Source organism: Plectropomus leopardus, chromosome 19 (genome assembly GCF_008729295.1).
Source record: "Plectropomus leopardus isolate mb chromosome 19, YSFRI_Pleo_2.0, whole genome shotgun sequence".
NCBI classification, from domain to species: Eukaryota; Metazoa; Chordata; class Actinopteri; order Perciformes; family Serranidae; genus Plectropomus; species Plectropomus leopardus.
The window spans coordinates 27,693,834-27,716,253 of record NC_056481.1 but is presented as its reverse complement, the minus strand read 5'-3'; the positions used below and the strand labels follow the sequence as shown (position 1 = coordinate 27,716,253).

The 22,420-nt window shown below is 38.6% G+C and overlaps 1 protein-coding gene across 9 annotated transcripts in view; it reads left to right on the top strand.

Annotated features, from left to right (window-relative positions):
- Positions 1-877: 877 nt before the first annotated feature.
- exoc6 (exocyst complex component 6) overlaps positions 878-22,420 on the top strand; it is a 65,115-nt gene continuing 43,572 nt past the window's right edge. For 4 of the 9 annotated variants that reach the window (XM_042507558.1, XM_042507557.1, XM_042507556.1 and 1 more), the window contains exons 1-2: positions 879-1,063; positions 19,196-19,367. In XM_042507558.1, coding sequence (XP_042363492.1) covers positions 924-1,063; positions 19,196-19,367 — 312 coding nt within the window. In that variant the 5' untranslated portion in view covers positions 879-923. Of the gene's footprint in view, positions 1,064-2,280; positions 2,402-19,195; positions 19,368-22,420 lie in introns of those variants that run through there. The other 5 variants (XM_042507561.1, XM_042507564.1, XM_042507559.1 and 2 more) reach the window with 2 other exon arrangements.

Here is a 22,420-nt window from a genome sequence, read left to right as displayed (position 1 = left end):
CCTTAGCCCCCCTTACAGTCTCCTCCTGCCTACTGCTGCACTTGGGTTCCATTTTCTCCCCTCGGAAGGATTTGGAACCACATTCATAACTATTACATCCTTACTCCCGTCTAACAACAAATCTGCCCTAACCTTGGTGCACTTAAACTCCTCTGTTGAGCTAGATACTGGCAGCTGAAGTATCCTTCTCCCCTACATTGCCACACTACTTAGACACCTGGGAGTGCCTAACCCCTTTCTAATATATGAGCTAACCACCCTTTCCATTCTCTCCACAACAGATACTGGGACTTCATCAACTGACAGTGGCCATTAACCTAGGAAATAACCCAAACTGCAAACACCACAACTTCAACTTTCCTGGGAGTCCTGACTCATCTATTTTATCCAGTCCTTCAGCGACATCTTTTCTAAATTGCACAACCTGCTCAACATCATTCAAATCCACATTGTACCACCTACTTAGGCTCTTCACTGACTTTTCCCTAATTGTTGGAATTTCCTCATCATCTATGATAAATTTCCTATCATTTAATTTCCTCTCTAGACTTACTTGGCTTGATTTTCATGCTGGCCCACTTGAGGTTCTTATTTACCTTCTCTAATAGTCTTGTTGTACAAGGCACTGCTCTAGTAACTATTGTCATGTCATCCATGTATATATGAGACAAATGTACACAAAGGGAGCAGCTGAAGTTAGTTTTGTTGGCTTCAAAGTCCGGCGAATCACAAGGTCTCTTTTTCCTGTTGCTCCCTCTTTTTCTGCTGACCATAGCAGGTGCCCTAGAATGAAACAGACACATTCTCTCGCTCTCTCTCTCTCTCTCTCTCTCTCTCACACACACACACACACTGTTCTTGAGTTTCCTTCTCTTTCAAACATGTAAAAATTTAGTCCTCATACTTTGAATCAGAGGATAGAGATGGCCAGTGACAGGGTGCATGCTGCTTTACCCGTCCCTCCCAATCAAAGTGAGGAAGAGAACAAAGAAGAAGAGAAAACTTTTGGAAATATTTTTGCTGAGTTAGAGTCTGTGGACCTGCCTCTTGGAACCACTATAAGGTAAACTCATGCAATATTTAGGAAACATTTTTTATAACTTCATCTGCTGACTACCACTGAAGATAGACTCATTACTCTGACTTTGAAATTGAGTGATTTAAAATGCTTATTGATCCTGATAAAGACATCAAGGGATACCAACAACCAAAGAAACTTCTTACATATTTATTTCATATTTGCTTAACATGTCAAAAGTATAATGTGCATTTCTAGCTATATATATATAAAATTATTAACATGGTGTGTGTGTTTCATATATATGACACAGCTGAAAGTGCTTTATATAGTGTATCATGCACAACTTGTGTAGTTGGAAAAAAAAGTTGTCTCTGTTTATTGTTTCAAATCATTCAGCAGTTTAACCCTTTAAACCCCGGATTAACATCTGACACTTTTCACAAGCATTTCAATCCCGGAAAAATGAGAAAATTTGGTTTAATTTCTTTCACGAAAACAAATTACAAAAAAACTGCAAAATGTGACAAGAAAATGACCTGGAAATTAGCTTTAAAAAATGAGAGGAGAACCATTAGAAAGTTATCAAATAACAAGGGAAAATCTAACAAAAACTATATTCATATTTATTATAACTGTATATTTAATTTTAATTTTGCACTTTTTAAGATCATTTCCTGTTTTTTTCTTCTTTTACTTTACTTTTATTTATTGTGCTTATTTCAGGCACTTGTTTTGTAACTTTTAAAAATATATATTATTATTCATTTATGTATTTTTACTTATTTAGTTTTGGGCAGTCATTTTTTGTTAAGATGCTCATTGACTTTTTTCCTTGTTTTTGAAAGAAAAACCAAGCCACTTTGCTCAAATTGCAAAGGATTAATACTTTTGAAAGGCCACAGTTACCAATATACAAGTTTTATTTATTCCATAGCCTATGTGGGCTTAAACTGAAGCAATTTAAATAGCCTAATTATTTTGTTCTTATGGAAACATTATGACCTATTTAATTATATTAAGTTACTTCCTTGGTTATTAGAAATTCTACAATTCAACAATGACAACAACAGCCATTATGGTCTGGCTACAGTGTTTTGAAGTAAACACTTTGTGTCCATGTGAACAATGTGACAGTAGTGTACAGGATATGTGGCAACACAGCTGCTGACGTTGAGTTAAGCGCAGCTGTAGAGCGCCCACCACAGGCCAGAGCGCGCACTGCCCTGCAGGCTGTCCTCCGCTGGAGCTGCAGTCACAGCTTCAACAGACACACACAACAATCATGGCGGAGAATGAAACCCTGGAGTGTATAACGGAGCACGAGCGGATTTTACAGGAAATAGAGAGTACCGACACGGCTTGTGTTGGTCCCACTCTTCGGTAAGAATATAACGCTTGTCAGACAGTCATCGCCGATCACAATGTTCATGTGTGTCGTTGCATCTCCTGCGTTATCAGACCTTTTGTTCATGAGCTAGCTTAGCAACCTTAGCCACCGGTAGGCTAACATTAGCTATTTTAGCCAACAGGCTACATGGTGTTGAAATGAAGAGTGAGCCTAGATGGCTTGTGAGCTAACAGGCCAACTCTGACCACTGTTTGACTCAGTTGACAGCAGCGCTAGTAAAAACGCGTTTGTGTGTGATTTTGGTGGTTGTGTGTGTTGATGGAGGGCTGGTGACCTGTCAGAATGTAAACATGAACTGTGGGTGTGGCTGTGAACTCCACATCTTGTTATCATTATGCAGCTGATGAGAGCTAACGGTGCTAACAATTTCCGCTAGCAGAAATTAGAACATGAACCGAACTGACACTGACAAACATGGCTGGATGAGTCATCCTGGAAACCCGGTGTTGTGGTGATTAAAGAGCTGGGTGGTGGTGAAATGGGATGTGGGGTTCTTTGGTTCACTGCGTTGGTTCTGTTCGGTAGCTACCATGCTAGCTTCCAAGGCCATAATGAATGACTTTAGTTTTACAAGCTAGTGTTTATAGAGTGATTGCTGAATGTCTCCACCTCTCACACACACCTGTCCCAGATACATGCCTGCAGGCCGTGCTTGTTTGTCTGCATACCACCTGCGAAAATATGCCCAGAAGGTAACATTATATCAATACATCAGCTTGTTTCAGTTTCACAGATTTTTTATTTTATTTTATTAAAACTGTCATTGTTTTAGCAGATAGACACAATGACAGTACCCTTTGGTTTGACATACCATACATCTCTTGGATTGTTCATTCAAAATTTGAGTTTAGAAAGACACCATCTTTTGTCTATTTGTGCTTCATTTTCAAGCCTTTTTTTCTAGTATGCGACTTGTTTTTTTCTAGGTGTTTACCTGCCTGAAGGGAAAATCCTGGTTTTATTAATAATTGTGTGCTTCCTGTATTGATGCTGTGTTCATGTGATGTCAGAAGGTTGTGGTTTCTGAGTTGGGAAGTCATTCTTCCAACTTGGTTGTGTTCATGTGCTTTGAGGTGGTAAAGTGGGAACAACATGGAAGCTACATAGGAGACTGGTGGCATTTTAATGGCCAGAGCATTTAGACAAGAGTTTAATAGCTGTTTTCACTTTATTTATATTTTTCTATCTTATTTTATGTATAATAATATATTTTATGTATTGCATGTTTTATTTTTATATGTCATCTAGGTCACTCTACTGGGACAGCAGTTAACATTAATACCATATTACACTTAACATGTGATCAAAAATAGATATTTAATATATGTGCATTGACCAAACATTGACTTTTGCCCACCATGTTTATGCATTTGTGACATCAAGCCGGCAACTGGTGTTATAAAATAACCTTATCAGTGTTAGTATACTCATTGGCATGCATCATCAAAAGTTTGCTTGCTTGCCACAGCTAAGAGATGCACATTCTAAAATGTGCAACTACTAAAGTACATGATAGCTACAAGAAACGAAATAATGTTTTTTTTTTGAAAGGCAATTGTTGACCCTGTTTTCATGCTTTCCACCGTCTCTGCTGCCCTGAATGATTATGCAAATGTCACAACTTAACAACTTGGGGATCATTGAAATTTTCCTATGTCCCACTCATGATTACGACTTTGGAGGGCCGTTCATGTGCTCGCAACTTGTATATAAGATATTTGAAAGGAGCACATGAATGCAGTATAAGTTCACTATTGAATGGACTCATTATTGGTTATACTGCATGATGTCTGCTGACAGATATCTAAGCTGATATACAGAAATCATGCTGCCTTTATGATTGATGAGTTTAACTCTCACTATACACTGACTAGAACTAATGTTGAAGTTAGAAACAGTATCTGCTCTGTTTATAGCAGTTAGGGAACTGGCAGGTTCTCTCTTCCTCTGCAGTCTGGGATGGAGACATTATGTATTTATTTGTAAATACATTTAAATGATTTTTTCCTTGTGCTTAAAGGTGAAGTATGTAAAATTTGGGGGGATTTGGTGGCATCTGGCAGTAAACTGCAGATTGCAACCAGCTTCTCCCAGCTAGAATTCCTTCAGTTTTCATTATTTTGAGTTTTTTATTGGGAGCTGAATTATCCGTAGAGGTCTCTTTCTTTCTAAAACAAACAGACCTGCTGATTTAAACTGATCAAAAACCATACAAAGCAGTTTCACTTTAAGAATCCATGTCTCTCTGTTGCACTTTGGCATGTCGCTGGTGGCTGCTAGTCCAACACATGCTTATGTGATGTCACCTTCTTTCTCCAATAACTGAAGACTCAGATGTGCAGCAGGTTTTCACCAGAAGCCAAATTATCCACAAAGGTATCTTTCTCAACAAAACAAATGCATCCGATGATTTAAACTGTTACAAACACTGAATAAAGCACTCCAGTGCTGCTCATTGCAGTTGGGCTTCTTACTACAAGGGCCTACATGAAAACGTGTGGCCGTATCTAGACCCAGTGTTTGGTTTTTCCGTTCTGGGCTACTGTAGAAACATGGTTGTGCAACATGTTTATCTCCATAAAAGAGGACCTGTTCCCCATATACATATAAATTACTTATTCTAAGCTAAGAAAACACAACAATTCTTATTTTCAGGTGATTAAACACTAAAGAAAACAGACTTGTTATATCATATTCCATTTCCATATTCCCCTAAATCCTACACACTGGTTCTTTACAATATGTATTTAGTGGCACGATGAAACTCTAGGTAGGTCTCTAAACCATCTGGCCACGCTAACACCATATTTTCAACTAATGGTGTATGATGCCTGCATACATTTACTAACTTAGTATCATTTTTCTATAAACACTAAACATCATCCTAATGTTTTTTCTTCAGCACACCTGTGATTATGAGAAATGTATTATCCATGACCTTTGTACAGTGACAGTGCAATACAGCACCCCTGCAGGGCAGCAGTCCTACGCTCACCAACAGCCCACATGTGTCAGTCTCATGTTTTGCTTAAAAGAGTCACATTGTAGTGTATTTGTTGTTTGTAGTGGAAAAAAGCCCTACATATATTGTACAGGGTCAGAGAAATTGAAAGTATGCATTCTGGTCATTGTCAAGAAATCTTAGCTCACCATGGAGCACTTTGTCCTGATTGGCTGTTGAGAGTATTTGCAGCTGAATAATCACTCGCTCTCGCAGGCAGTAAAAGATGTTGTTCCAGCATCTGTTTCAAAAGCAGTTTAGCCATCTTTGTTAACATTCACTACCAGAGCTGAGAAGTGAACTGTGCTCCCCTTCTCTCTGTTTTCATCTCCCTTCTCCAGTTCTATTAGAAAGTGTTTATTACTTACATTTTAAGCAATACAAATTGTGTAGAGCACAATATTTGGGTTATTCCAGGGCCACAGATCTCGTGAAGGGAACTGCAGCCATACCACACTAGTGGAGTTTAAACTGTGAGAATGTCACATGCCTTTTATTTATCAGTTTAAGTTACTGCCACCTCACTTATGGCAGTACTGTAGACCAGAGATACAGGAGGTCAGGGGCCAGTTGCAGCAGCCCCATACATGTTTCTAGGATTTTAAGATATTTCCAGAATTGTAGGACATATATAGGATTTTAGAATGTTTATACGACTTTAGGATGTTTCCAGGATTTTAGGACATTAGGACATAACTTACCCTGTCAGGGGATGCAGGGGATCCTCTGGAACCCGCACACTCTGGAACCTAGCATAAAAATAGAAAACAATTCCCAGAGTGAATCATTTTTTTTATTGTGAATTAGGAGAATGGTTGGGGAGCCACCCAGCACCCTATGGTGGGCCAGATTTGGCCTGCAGGCTGTAAGTTGAGTATCGCTGCTGCTGTAAACACTGAAAATTCCCCTGAAAATCAACTGGTAAACACACTGGAAGGTAGAAAAAGCATCCTGTTACCCAGAGACCACACTAGGCTGGCTGAAGCTGGCTTCCTATCCTGGCAGGAAGTAGGAAAGCAGTGACCTATTTGTCTTAACAACCACCTGCTTTCAATTATTAATAACAGGAAAGAGGAACCTCATGGCAGCATGGAGGCTGATGATAACCGCGCTGTATGAGCGTGCATGCATCCAGCGTGCAAGTGCTGTGGTGTGCTGTCAGGCCTAGTTCCTAGCTTCAGTTCCTTTAATGGTAATCACTCAGTCATTTATAAAAAACACCAAACGTTAGCCAGTGCCAGCTTTCCAATGCAAGGATTCGCTGCATTTCTCTGTCATCGTGGTATACATAGAATATCTTGGGATTTTTCGCACCGTAAATTAAAGCTATTTATTCAGTTTGTTTTTGCGTGCTATAGATTAGCCCTTAAAAACTGGAAGTGACATCACTTTGCTTGTGCTGCTTCCAGGGGCCTTCCACAAGGGTTTAAACCTTCGAACCCCTTTAACTATTTCAAAAACAGGGGGAAAAAGGGAATGAGCAACTTGGTAGGAAATGCTCCACCAATTGCAAGAAACTAGATATTGAAAATATGTTTTAAAAGCTAGGGGAAAAAGTTCAAGAGAAAAAAAAGAAAAAGGCTACAGAAACACAGTGCTTATAATTATCATAATTACATATTTAAAATTATGTTCTCATTTTTAAGTCCTTTCTTTCTTTGTGTTTTGTTTTAAGTTTTATTTTTTAAACTTATTTTCAGGTACCTTTCTCATACTTTTTAGTAAAATCTTACTAACCTTTGAGTCATTTCCTCTTTTGTTGTTAATTGCCTCCTTCTTATGTTTGAAAGAAAGCAAGCTATTTGCTCAGGCTTCAAAGGGTTGAAGAAATCTGAAAAAAATGAGCCCCCTCAAAGTCGAGGATTTGAATCATCAGTTTAACTGCGATTACCTCAAATCAACTCATCTTCAGTTGTTGCTGTTTTGTCAGTCAGTGTGCTTTGTCGACTGTTCAGCGCTCCTCATTTTCACGCTGCTCTTCAGTACAGTCAGCTGTGGATCCAGTCCCAGGGTGGGTCTGAGAGCCTGTGTAGACCTGCTATTAGCATGCATTTCAGATTCAAATTCAGAAAACTTTATTGTCTGCTGTGACAGAAAATAGTCTTAAACATGGCTCAAAATACAATATATAGTGCAAAATAAACTTGAACAATAAACATACAGCATGTGTCTCTAAAAACAGAATAAATACTAAATGAAAATAAGTTGGACAGAATAAAAATTACAATATACTACAATGTGCAAAGTGGCATAGAGCTTATGTAGATGTGTGGATCATAGTTATTTGTTTGAGATGTTTATGGAAGTGGGAATGAAGGAGTTTGTATAAGTGTTTTTCTTGGCCAAGGAGGCTTATAGCGGCAGCCTGATGGCTGGACCTATGCAGACGGTGAGTGGGATCTTTTGTTGTGTTTTGCTTTCCTTTCAGCTGCTTGGGTATACAGTACTGACAGTAGAGTCTGAGTTTTGCCAGTTATTTTCCTTGATTTCTCTTTTGATGATTCAAAACACAAGTGGAACGCTGAGACATATCGCTGTTCATATCCGTGTCTATCATGCGTCTCCAGCTGACCAGTTAGATTTTGCAACTACCCTGTGCACAGTTATAACTTTCACACTTCCTAGCTGCTCTGTAGCTGCTTGCTACTCACGTTTGCAAGTCCAAGGACAAGATATAGGAGCATTAGCACACTGTCACCAAAACAACTACACGTCCTGCAATGAAGATGTGGTCCTTGTGGGAGATGCAGTAGAATGGCGTTAGTGCTTATATTACAAAAGATGTGTGGTCAAGTGCACAGACCACCTCCGCAAGTGGTTTGAGTTATGAGATTGAAAATGTGTCTTGGTGGGCTTTTACACCTGTATTCAGCGCTATCCAGCTGTGATCAGATCACCTGGGATGCATGTTGATGCCAGGTCTAAACAGGCTGTGAGTGAGACGGAGGCAGCTGAGGGAGGACAACAGGCCGGTCAGACTCTGAGATAACATTATTATCTGCCTTCTGCTTAGAAGTAGTAAAATAAAGGTCAAAGAAACTTTTGTTTGATTTTTTTTTAGTGTTGGCAATAAATGTTGTTGTACAATTCCAATCTGCCATCAGCATAGTTAGTTAGCATTTAGCTTTAATTTCTAAGTGTTTGTGATTCGCAGCTTCTGCCAGCAGCTGGATCTGACCAAAAGAAATCCAACATCTAGCAAGGCAACATTTTCTTTTTTATGACGGTTCCGATATGAGGATATCATCAATATGTTTAATTTGTGTGACTTTAAAAGAATCCATGTGTGAAAATATAATTTCAGCTGACTTTCCTTGTATAGTAATGTGCAGAGAAAGTACTTCAAATGTTATTACAGTCAGAGGAACATTTTGATTAAGCTTTTCAGCAAACCTATTATGAAAACTTTTTGTCTTTTAAATACCGGGAATTCTTAAGTGACGTCAATACAAGACTTAAAGTAAATTATTACTGTAATGCATGTCTCTATATCATTTTGAGGGCTTCTAATAACATAACCATAGCAGCATGAATAGACACACATCAAAATCTAGATTCTGCTGGGTTGACCGGGTTTTACACACTGCAGCTATTGCTCTGTGGTGCTCTGTCTGTGCACTGTCAGTGTCCTCTTTTAGCTCTGTGACGTTATGGGTTATAAATTAGTTTTCACTGCATGACACAATAGACGTGTGGCGTGGAGTCTCACAGTCACTGGATGACACTTTGCAGCCCTACACATTTTCTGTACTAAGATACACCATTGCATTTAGAGCTGTCAATAACGTGCACAGCTTTACATTTTATTTGCACTACCATGCAGATGCAAGTGGGATTTTGAGCCCTGACTTGTCCTGGAGCTGCAGCTGAGCTGACTTCAAACTCCTCTGCAAATTATGTGAAAGTAAGGATGAACATTTGTTTAGGTGAAGCATCATCTGATTTGTTTAACAAAATATCTCCAACTTCTGGCCACTGCATAGCTCCACAGAGGCCATGTCTAATGCGCAGGGCTTGTTTGCTGTATGAGTATCAATTCGGAGTACAAAAATAAACTGGGCATCCCAAATGTGAAGATAATTAGTAAAACATTTGCAAAATAAAAAAAAGAGGGCAAGTAGGCTATTTGTGCTTATACGTAGTAAAATGATCACAATCTTTTAATTGCGTTCTTGCTGCCATAGGGCTGCACTTAACAATTATTTTTAAATGATTAATCTATTGGTTTTTTTTGATTAATAGATTTTTTATTTATCTAATTATTATTTTTTATTACTCGATTAATATTTTTTTTTACTGAAAATTAAATTTAAAACTTGTCATACACTGCTGGGGATATTTCCCAACAAAAAATAGCCCAGTCCTAACTGGTAATCTGTGACTTACAGTCAATGCAAGAGCTTGGTCCACTCAAGTAAAAGGAATGTAGTGCAATCTACATTTAACAATCCAACAGCAAAATAAATAAAACAATGTCAAATTCAAGTCAACAAAACATCTTACAGTAAAATTAGTGCAATTTGAATATTAATTATAACTAGTCCATTCTTTCTGCATCATAATAGTCCAGCCTTAACGCACGTTACGTGAATCGACGTATTCACATAATGGATTACGTCGACGCGTCGCCCCAGCCCTATACTGCAGCAGCCACAGGTTCGACTCCGGCCTGCAGCCCTTCGTTGCATGTCATCAACTTTCGCGGTATGCGGCCCACTGAATATGTGCCGCAGTGTTTCTCCCACTGGCCTCAAGGCAAGTTCCCACCCGGCCCATAGACCTTGCATTGTGATGATGTCAGAGGTTTTGAAATAAACCTTCTCTTCGGGAATGTTTTACAAATATAAATATACCATGGCTCAAAAATTCAGAATTCAGTTCAATTTCATTTATAAAGCCCATTATCACAAAACACAGTCTACCTCACAGGGCTTTACAGCATATGGCATCCCTCTGCCCTTAGACCCCACATCTTCTAAGGAAAAATCCCAAAATAAACCCTGTAGTGAGGGGAAAAAATGGTAGAAGCCTCAGGAAGAGCAACTGAGGAAGGGATCCCTTTTCCAGGTCAGACAATCTTGTTTGCAGTTGGAGGTATCCTGTCAACAGTTTAACAGACATCTCTTTTATAATGGTGGTCTATGGAGAAAATGTTCTGTGGGCCGCAAGGGATTTTTTCACTACAATACCACGAGTAGTCACTGGGAAAATTTGCTGCGAGGCTGAGCAGCTTTCCTGGAGGTTTCCTGGTTGGTCCTCAAAGAATTTGTAAACTATAAAGCAGGCCCACAGGAAAGCCACTTTCCATTTTTCCAATAGACACTCATTGTAAAAGAGTTTCTAAAGTGTCTAAAACTGTTGACAGGACACCTCCAACTGCTAATAAGGTCAATTATGAATCTCTCAACTCTGAATTTTTGAGCCATGACAGTTTTTATATTTATAAACTTTCCTAGAGAAAATGATTTAAAAATCCTTGACATTATTACATTGTGAAGTCTATAAGCCAAGTGGGAACTTGCAGGCGCATTACTGTGCATATTGAGTGGGTCAGATACCCTGAAAGTAAGTTTTGTTGGTGTATGTGCATTTTTTGGGCCAGTTGAGAGCTCTATTCTGTAGCTGAGGAATGCTTTTGATATATAGTGCGGTTATGCATTGCACCACACTTTCAGGGCGCAGATCGTACTCTGGAGCAGATGAAGCAGTAGAACAGCAGGCCAGCAGCTGCTCCTCTCATCCATCGATTTGATCTGATGAGCTCTGACTGGGTAGACTGATCAATTATCCTCCCGTGACTCAAACTTCACAAACTGCTACTGAGGAAAATAGAACCCACAAAGAGGTCAGCCTGTGTTGGACTGCTCTGCGGTCAATCCAAAAATCCTCTGCTCATGCTCCATGCTCGCTAGCACTCCACTGCTCTACTTATCAACAATGTCTATATTTTCAATAAACCTATTGTTAAATATTAACAAAAACTATGGGGGTGATCAGTTGACACAAAAGTAATTATGGTTTTAATTTGAAGGCCACATTTACCATATTCTGTGTTTGGATGGTTGTGTTAAGGGTATGTAAATAATCAGCCCAGGTGCTCCATGTACCTGTGTTTTTCGTAGATTTCCTTGTAGGTTTATCAGTAATGACCTTCAGCAATGAGTTTCAGATAAAATGTCTTTTGGCAAATGATTTCTATTTCTCTTAACTGGATTAAGTGCTTAAATCAGCACAGCTCTTGTCTGTCAACCTCCAACCACCTACACAGGAAGCTTTGGCAGTCAGATAAAGAGAAGGGGGAAGATGTTGAAAGGGAAATTATGTAGGCTGACAGAAATATCTGAACATTGATCAGGCTTTTTTTATTAGTTTAGGTTATTCAGCCAGCACGGCCGATACTTCAGCACGGCAGTTTGAGGAAACTGAGCTTTTGTCCTGTTTGCCTCAATCAACAAAGACTTTGTGAAGAAAAATGGCGTTAAATAAGATGGCTTTCAGGAAAAAAAAAGTGTTTCGTAATAAAAGCAGCTGGAATTCAATAGAAATGAACTGCAATAACCAGTGCTATTGTGAAAGTCAGTTCCTTGCAGCCGTTTGGCAGTTTTTGGCATGAGATGCAGCTTTGGAACAGTGATAATTTGGGTCTGTCACATCTAGGGCTGAGATTGTTCAAGCAAAAAAACTGCATTATTTATTCTAGTATGTTGTGACACATTTTCCCTTCAGCAAAACATTTGCAGTGCCTGCGATTTTGGATATTGCACTTGGCTATATTGCGATTTCAACAGTATTGTAGTAATCTTGCAACTCTGGGCTCTGATAACGTAATCTTCTGCCTTCTGCTTAGAAGTGGAGAATTTACAGCTAACAGCAACTTCATGCAATGCAGTTTAGTATCAGCAAAAAACACAACACAAACTGTATGTTTTCCTATAAAAAGTGATGCTCCCAAATTCATACACAAAAGTCCAGACTTTCCTCTGCAGACACATGTTTGGAAATGTGTGCAGTCTGAGTGAACTAGAGTCATTTTAAGGTACATCCTTGCCATGTTTCTTTTTCGAAACATAACCATGGTAACTTTTTTTTGCCTAAATCTTACCTCCGTACCTGTACATTAATTACATAACTGTTCATTGAGGACCTAATGTCATTCGTCGGATGCTAATTTGTATGATATCATTATAAGTGTTGCGTGCATTTACATAGAATTTAGTATGACTTATTGTACAAGAGCACGTTGAACGTGGCTTGTTAACTATAATTCACCAATGTCACTGTTACCCAGAATGTCCTACCAAGCCCTCTTCAGAAATCTAGCAGTTCAGTTAAGTGTATCTTGATAGTCAAAATGAATAAAAAGGAACCTATTGTTAAATATTTGTAACAGCTAAATCTCATTGAAGTGACAAAATTCTTGAGTTGGGTGCAGATGTAGCCACAACCAGCTATTTCAGTACTGTTAGCTCTTCTGTTCTGTCTTTATGATAGATGTGAATTCACATGATGTTTTCAAAGAGTGGACAGAGGTACTACAACTCCATACTGACTGGACTGGGTAGTGGTGTACCAGTTCACAAAATTCACAGTTCAGTTCATGGTGAGTTTCTTAGGCACTTTGGAAATGATTGCAAATGGCCTGCCTTGTCCCCGGCACCCCTGGAGTTGTGCTCCTGAAAACCGTTACAAGCACCTGTGAACGCATGTCTGATATTATCATAAAGGTGGTTAACAGGTGGGTTTAACATTTCCCATGAACAGTCCGGCAGTTAAAGACTCTGTGGGAGCAATTATGCTGATAATTTGGATAATTCAGTCTAATTTGCATTTGGATGTAAGTATCCAAAACTATAAAACTCTTATGTTATCAAAGTTCCCTCTCCACTTTATTGCTCCTCGACTTGGGTGCTTTTGGCTCACTGTGCAGAAAGATAAGAGTAGAGTTTGTTGTCACATTTATCTCCCAAATTCTGAGTTAATCACATAGTCAGCCTACCTACAAGCAGGGCTGGAGGGGATCTTTAAATTTTACATGAAATAGAATAACTAAAAATAGATTCACATTAAATATGGCTGGTTAATATAAATGCTAAGATTGGCCATTGTACCATCAGATTTTCATTTAAAAAGAAATGCTGTTATTTTTAGACAGTGTTTTTTCAACAGTGATGGGTCAGTTATCCTGAGAAACAAAGGGGGACAATACATATTTTTTGATGTTGTTGTGTTTGAAATTTTAACCACAAAAAAATAGTGTGGGCAAAACAAAGGCCTCTTATTTCATGGTGGTTAACTACTACATTTAGCCGTTAATGCTCCAGCAAATGTTTTCACTTCAGTTTTTATCATCTCATCTCACCTCTATCAAGCCATATCTGTATGCTGGGTTTGCCCAACTACATGCAGGTGTGTTTAAATAAACCACCCGCAGTGTTCAGGAGGTGTGCAATGGTCCACATAAGTCAGAGAAGTTACCCTGCGATTCCCTCCCCTATTCAACAGCTCATCATGTCAGTGCCAGTTTGAAACAGACAGCAGTGCAACTGTCACAGACATTAAAATCCTCTGTGTGGTGACTGAGGTATCATTTTACCCATCTCTGGGTCACATTTTTTTTAAATTAAGGAACATTTAAAACATTTATGTATTACAGTGTATGAACACTGAACAAAAACTATCCCAAAAGGCCACAACTACTGGTTAGAACTACAGGTACTGACAGGCTACAGAGCTGAACAGCATATACTATGAAACTGAGATTACTAAAATACAGCAAACAGTTCAAATTACATTTTTTTGGAGGAGTGGTTTAATTCATTCTACCTTGGCTATACTGAAACATACAAAGCAACCAGATTTAGAACCGAGGATGTTGTTAGATGGAAAGTCAGAGGAACCACAAAGTCTTCATGATTTCTCCTTTGGGCACCATGGTATCTGCATCAAATGTCACGGTAATCCATCAAATTATTCTCTTGAGACAGGCTTCTCCAGTCTGAACCAAAGCATTGGATCAACTTTGTCATCCCGCGAGCATGACTAAAAGTTATTGTTTTATTCAACAAAATACAGACCTTCCTTACTTTCATGGGATTAGTTTGAATGTTGCTGTGAAGTATGGTAAAATAACAAGACTTAATGAGTGGATTAAATGAGCTATGTATGACAGGTCCTTCTGCTGTTTACTCACCAGCATGTCACCAAGGCAAACACAGAATTTTAATGTGTCAAATGGAATAGCATTGTTTAGTCTTTCCTGAACTCTGATTTGTCACTCCTGATGCGGCACGAGTGTTGCAACTGTAAGGGAAGGCTGATATTGTAAAATCAGTTGTAATAGCTGAACTAAGTGTTACACAACACGTGTAGTAAAAGCCCTGTAGGTAAGCATAGTCACTCACACGTCCATAATAAATATAAAACCATTGCCAGAGTAAAGAGTAAGTGAGAAACTGCTAATTTTTCCGTACAACTATTATTATTTTTATCTGTTTATTTACAGTTTTATGAAAAAATTTGAGCTTGAAATTGTTTGGCAGTAAATGCTCCTGTTTTCTATCATATAAAATGCAGTGTTTAGGATCTCTGAATTTTGCTTGACAGGAAATGTTATAGAGTTCTAGGGGTAAATCTAACATAATTTTAAATAGAAAATTGTTATAATTCTAAATATAGTTTTGTGGATATTTCCCCAACTTTTGGGGCTACTTTGCTAATAATCCCCCCTCTTTTTTAAAACTATTTTATAGGTAATTTTCTTATCACGTTACTACTTTCTCGCAATTTGTGGCACATTTCTTACCAAGTTGCTCATTGACTTTTCTCCCCACATCTTCCAAAGAAAAAGTAGCTCAAATTTCTATTAGAAACAGTCTAATAGCTTGTGAAAGGAATCTGAATGCAGCACAAGAAATATATATGTTATACATTATATATTTTTTCCCCTTTGATGGGATAATATCTGGGATAATAAGTCATTTTAAAGTCATCACCTTTTACCTTTTTTTTAAAATTTTATTTTTTATATTTATTCTCTGGACATTTTTTGCCATGTTGTCCAAACATTAATGCCAGACATGTTGACAGAAAATAACCCTGCCCATATAAATTAAATTGTGTACTCTGAGATCATGAGTGTAGCATTGCCATCACATTGGCACTAGATGGAACTGTTACTCCAGTCACAATAAATGGCCACTGTTGGTAGTGTAGTTTGGGATCCTCATTGATCATTTCCTAACCCTTGCTATATCAGAAGCATCTCAAACTTAAAGGCTAATCTATTTGATGTTTTTGATTTCTAGTTGTGCTAATAAATCAATGTTATGGCTTTACAATCAACTGTAGTATTCTTTTTGCCCAGGATGAGTTTGCTCTATGATCTATCTACACTGAGTCATTCAAAAAACAGTCGGTTTTTGACCGAGTTCAGGTCATTGCAGCTTGTGACAAGTTACAATATATAATGACTGGGTATCATTAACAAAGTGAAATTCTCATTTTATTTTATGCATGTTGAATTAAAAAAATATATATTTAAATAGCATACTTTCAGAAGGAATGAAAATATTGACATGCATTGGGGCCATCTATTACACACTTGGGACACTTTTTTCAGTGTTACTCAATGGGGCAACATATGAAGGTAGAAGGTAGATTTATTAGTTTTTTTTTTTAAACAAATTTTAAAAAACGAAATTACATTTTTCCTTGATCTTGCTACATCTTTGCAGTTGAACCATGTTGAACGAAGTTGCAATAGGTCATTGAGATTGAGACTTGCAATGTAATATGAGATGCAGCCCTGTAGGTTGTAAATGTTTTCCTTTCTTAGGATTTTTTTAATAGCTATGTTTCAATGTTTCAAAGAAAAATGTGAAAGCAGTGTTTCAATGTGAAAAGTGTCCCTCATAGGGATCCACCCAGAATCAGCTGATTCTGCAGCTCCCCTCAGCTTTACAAAGCTTTATTGGCAGTCTGTTCGTTGTTTAGCTTTATGCTTTGTAAATTACATGCTTTGGTTCATTGTCATTGCTCTCTGTGTTTTTCACGTTTTTTTCCATTTCTCCATCTGCTGGTCAAACAGTCAATTACACCTAAAGACGTGTCAGCATATTGTGGCCCACTGACACCATTAAAAACTCATTCAGTTGATTCATTGTTGCGTTTTATGAGTGGAAACAAGCAGGTGATAACTTAATTGGCATTAGCTGTATTCAAAATCATCCCCTATCACAGATATAGAGCACTACATAGTGTGTTCACCATTTTGTAGTGGTGTTCGAAGTCTCTGCTGTTAATCTAATCCACAATATAGTGCGCTCTTAAATGCCCACAATGCACAGCAAATTTAAGGGTACATACGATGTACCCTACATATAACTCCCGTCTACCACAATGCAATGCGGTCTTGTATTTCTACGTAGTGTCCAAAATCTCTTTTGGTTATTTACTATATAGTGCACTATTTAATACACACATAGTGAATAGTGAGTGAGTGAATGAGGGGACGGTTTCAAACACAGCTATAGTCTTTTGGTGTAACAGGCATTTCTTCCTTGCTTTCAAATTGAACATAAGACATTAATAGTTCATTTTCATTTTTAAATTGTTTAACTGTGGTAATATTGTTTCAAAGCCATCTCTGAATGATCAGGATTTTGTGTTTGAAGTAAATATCTCAGCATTTCTGTAATATTTCTATGGAGAGTAGTTGTGGTTATAAGCCAGGTTGGGCTAGGTTAATGCTAACCTGCTTATACACAAATACACACATTTCACTTACTTTTACACACCAACACACAGTGACCCACAATTATTACACAGCCACAGTAGAGCTCTCTCCTTCCCTCTCACACACACTCATATGTACACACAACCATCTGTGCCTGCTGAAGCCAGGCCAAAATATGACAGATAGGTGTGTGTGTTTGTGTGTGTGTGTGTGTGTGTGTGGGGTTTGTGAGATGCTCAGTAGTGATTCATAGCCAGATTCTTTACAATAATGTGTGTGTGTGTGTGTGTGTGTGTGTGTGTGTGTGTGTGTGTGTGTGTGTTTGGTTTGTGAGATGCTCAGTAGTGATTCATAGCCAGATTCTTTACAATAATGTGCAAACAAACAACTAGCCACCGAGGCCTCCCCACTAGCACAGGAATTCTGGTTCTCAGTGTTTTTGTAGCGCTGTTGTTCAGTGTGCAGACACTGGTGGTGAATTTCAGTATGACAAGTTACACACAGCACTGCTTATCAAAAACTGGCTTTGAAAAGGTGCCTTGTAGAGTTCTTCATCATGTGTAGGCTCGTTGAAGGGCACCATCTCTGGTGCAGTATGCGAGTACTGTGTGACCTCAACCATCATAGATACTGAACAAGAAAGAATTTTTGTTCTGCTTGAGCTAATGACTACTTTACAGCTCAGGTTTGGTTTACTGCATCACTTCACAGATAGAGGAGGTGTCTGATACACCCAAAGTTATTTGGTCCACCTCTACAGCCTCGATTTAGTCTGCCAGAAAAAATGGTTTTGGATCAGGCCCAGTTGAACCAGCAGATGGCGGGAAAATTTTGTGAATGCGATTGTGGTCTGTGGGAGTGGAAGGAAAAGTTAAGCATGTCCAGAGCATCACTCATATCTCTGAGTGAGCTCCTTCATCTTTACATTAAGGAAGAATCCATAGCTAACGCCAGTGAGTATTTGCAGTCGTTTCACATTCTAGTGTGGTCATAAATATATATTCTAAAACTAAACTGTACTGTCAGATTTTTTTTTTAACGGGGAAAGTACTAGGTTTACCACTTGAAAGTCGGAGATCTAAATCATTTGTCAGAGACTCTCAGTCGACTGAGCAGGTGTTTTTTTTTCTCTGGTCAGTGTACTTCTGGGGACGTCTTGGTCGACATATAGCGACAGTGGTGCGAGGTAGCAGTGTGTTAAAATCAGCGCCGACAACATTAAAAGCCGATATTTGGATACACAAAGTTGATAGTAGTTACGTGGTGTGTGAGCCTTGTGAGTCAGTGTTTAAACACTGCAACAATACGACAAACCTACCTAACCATTTGAGCCGACACCACGCAGATGTTTTGGAACCTGTTGCTAATGCTAAAGCTGTGGATCACACACAAATGCAGGTTGACAAATCCTGCTTAAATGTTTATAACTTTTGTTAAGTTCAGCTCAGGCAAAAATGTGCACTTTTCTGTACTTAATATTTATTTTAGTTTTAATTTTTATTTAATAAAGAATAATGTAATGGTAAAATAAGTTTTGGTGTCAGTTTGTTCTAAATCAATAAAGATAATGCACGCTTTATTGAACACATATCAGAAGGTATACGAATGAATTATCTGGGTATTTCTGACATCAACACACATAACTGAATCAATATTGAAGCAACTGGATGAATATCGAATCAAATTGAAATCAAATCGAATTGTGACCCATAGAATAGAAATTGAATTGAATTGCGAGGTTCTATTGCTTGTTATACATAATAAAAAATTCTGCCACTTTGTAAATATCGTACATGTACACACACACTGCCATAAACTGACGAGCAAACATGCAAATACTAATAATAATGTGTCAGCTTTACCATTCTGTTAAGTGCATCTGTCTTGAGGAACCTCCATCAGGCTGCAGACAGACATATGCAAATCCTTTTTCATTTTAACAGTACTGACACTTTTCTCTTTTTGCTCATCTGTGCCCTTCTGTCTTACCCCTCTTCTTTTTCTTTTAACTCTGCTGTTTGTCTCTCCCAGATCTATTTATGATGACCAGCCCAACGCACACAAGCGCTTCATGGAAAAGCTGGATGCCAGGATAAGGAACCATGACCGTGAGATTGAGAAAATGTGCAATTTCCACCACCAAGGCTTCGTGGATGCCATCACAGAGCTCCTTAAAGTCCGAGCTGATGCAGAGAAGCTGATGGTAAGTGGGATCACTGTACTGGTTTCCAGGCCAGAGGAGGTCATAGCAGGACAGTTTGCAACACACGTTGGTTGCTAAATGCCAATACATAGCATTCACATGCACCCCAACCACATACCAACTAGATTGTTAAGAGAATTTAAGAGATATGCTTCACCATCATTGGGTTTGTCAGAGTGGACATCTTATAGAGACATCTGAGCTCATTTTGAAATAATCCTCTACATATAGGGCTAATCTTTGTGAAAGAATCCCTCTGTGATAATCTAAATAAATATATATAAATCTGAAAGTGTTAATCAGTTGATTACCTTCAATAAAATCACATTTTAGACACATTAAGAGAGCTTTTTACATTCTGATGCATTATTGCATTATACAGGTGTTATCATTAGTTGGAACCATGCTTTAGTGAAATTGTCATCATTACAGGCCTGTAGCCTGTGTGTGTCCTTGTGCATTCTCCCCTCACACTGTGAAGATTAAAAAGTCTGTTTATCATTGTGACTTACTTCAGTGTATTGTGCTGCAGTCCTCCAAAACATGTATAAAAGTAATATGGTGGGAAAGGACACAAGAATGATAAAATCACAAATGTACGTGTAGGCCATGTGTAGCTATAATATTTTAACTTGACACGTCGTGATAGATGAAGACCCAATCAAGAGGCAAACATGGTGTCTGCGCCATCCTTATCGCAAAGATGGTGCTGAAGGGCCGCAGCAAAGTCCCCCCTTTTATACCGCCCCATCATTTTTATACAGAACCAAACGATGGCGGCATCTTTCCGCTCCAGTGTGTATTTATAAACTACATTGCAACGTCCCCCGAGGAGGCATGACAAGCATGACATTTAACACGTGACATAGAATGTATGTGTCAGCAGCACTATCTGAACAATAACAAAGGCATAACATGTCAACCACAATCATTTACCTTATCTGTTATAGTGACAGCTGATCTCATCCTCTGCTCAGAGTAAGGAGCTCCCAAATCTCATTGTTTTCCAAGTTTTACCTCCTGTAATTAGCCACTATGCTAACAGCTGCTATTTAAGTTTCCTGTGGTAGGTTGCACACATAAATATCTTGTCAAAATGTCAAACCCACGCCGCCCATGGTCACGTCTTTTTGGTTTTACATTTTACACAGACCTTGTTTTCGGACTGTTACTACCTTTGGTCCCAGCTCAGAGGCGAGACCACTCTGTCCCCCCTTTCTGCGATTGGACGTTATATACAGAACAGCGAGGTGGTATAATGTGTGATATTTCCACCTTGAATTGGCAGTTTAAATGCAGCTATTGTTCTGTTTCCAACCGTCCAGACTACAACGCAACCCCAGAATTTTCAAACTTAAGTAAATCAGTGTCAGTGTTTCCTAAGGTCTCCTTTTTAGGGGGTCCAAAACAGCAGAGTAGTGTGGATGCTTGGCATAAATGTAGCAATAGTCACTCATTTGAGAATGAAAATGTATTAGCATGGATGTGGCCTTAGCCATTCAGGTCATTCATAGGAAACCAAAAGATCTGAATCAAAAGCAACTGGCCCTGCTGTAAATTTTTCAAAACATTTCACCTCTAATCCAAACTCAACAAAGGAAGCCTTTCTAATGAGAAGTGAAACATTTTCAAGAATGGGTTAGCTCTTCTAAATAAAGCTACTCAGGGCTTTTCTCTGTAATGGGACAAGGTAGCTAATGAGAACAGACACTGTCCCATAATGGAAAGGTCATAGGTTCTACTTCCTGGCCTGACCTATGCAACATGTTTTTTTTTTTTTTAGATAACAGTCTAGGTTAAGTTTCTAGAAATATCACTTATCTCTTTGCTCTGAAGCACTTCGGCTTTGTTGCTGTGCCCTATCTGAATGAAAAAAAGAAGCAGTGATTATGTAGTCGGTCCCCCCTTGTTTGGAAGCTTCCCTGTTGAAAGGATTGTCATCAAAAAGCCGACTGGTCAATTGGGTCATGGCTCTCAGCCGTGTGACAAGAGCCGAGAGTTCAAAAATCCCCATCCAGAATCGAGAAGTTTGTCACTGAATCTGTGAGAAAGAGCCTGTCACAAGCCATTAAACCCCATGAAAGGCCCAGTACACTGATGATGGGTTCAGGTCCTCGCTGCCTGGTTAATCTGAATTTGCCCGCCTTTGTCCTTGCCCCTTCATGGACAATGAGCTGATTACAAGGCTGAGCAGCTGCGGCGAGGGAGGTAGAGAGGGAAAAGAGAGGGCATGAAGAGGGGGAGCAGACAGAGGACGGACAGATAGACATGTGACAGGGGGTACGGCTGAGCCCAGACCAACTCATTCATACATTCTAAAAAAGTATCCAACTATGTAAGAAAACACAACAAATTCACATTTTCCCCATGAGAATGCCATGGGATAAAATGAAAATTTGGGTCTGTTGGGTGTTTTAAAAAAAAAACAAAACCTTTACATGGCAACAATGGCGGAACATTTTCGTCACCTTTAAATTAATCACACTAAGAGAAAGACTTTATACTTTCAAGATACAATATTGTTTGTGTTTTCATCATGCAGAAGTTGCCTGCAGTTTTAAATGATAAGGCTGGTTTTATTGCATGTTTCTTTTTTTTTGTTTTTTTTTTCTTTTCAATTCTACTGAGAAGACCAAGTCCAACAATGTCTGTCTCTGTCTGATTCCTACCATTGGCCTAAATCTTCACAAATAGTTCACAAATGTCATATATTATTATTAAATGTCATATTTCTCAGAAATTTCCTAAAACAGCTGGTCACTGTAGCTTTTATCAAACATTACTTACACAGGAAAAATAGTGCATTTGTTGGGGACTATTTTCAGCGGAGGATTAATCTACAATTGGAGTTCAAGCTGGTATTTACAGCTGCAGGATGTTGTATTACAGTGTATGTGTGTTCATGGTAATGAGGGAATGTTTCACCCAGTGCATCAGTGTGACTCACTTATGTGTTTTTTATAGTTTGTTTCTAGGATTTTAGAACATTTTTAGGATTTTAGGATATTTCTCAGATTTTAGGACATTTCGGATTGAAGGACATCTCTTGGATT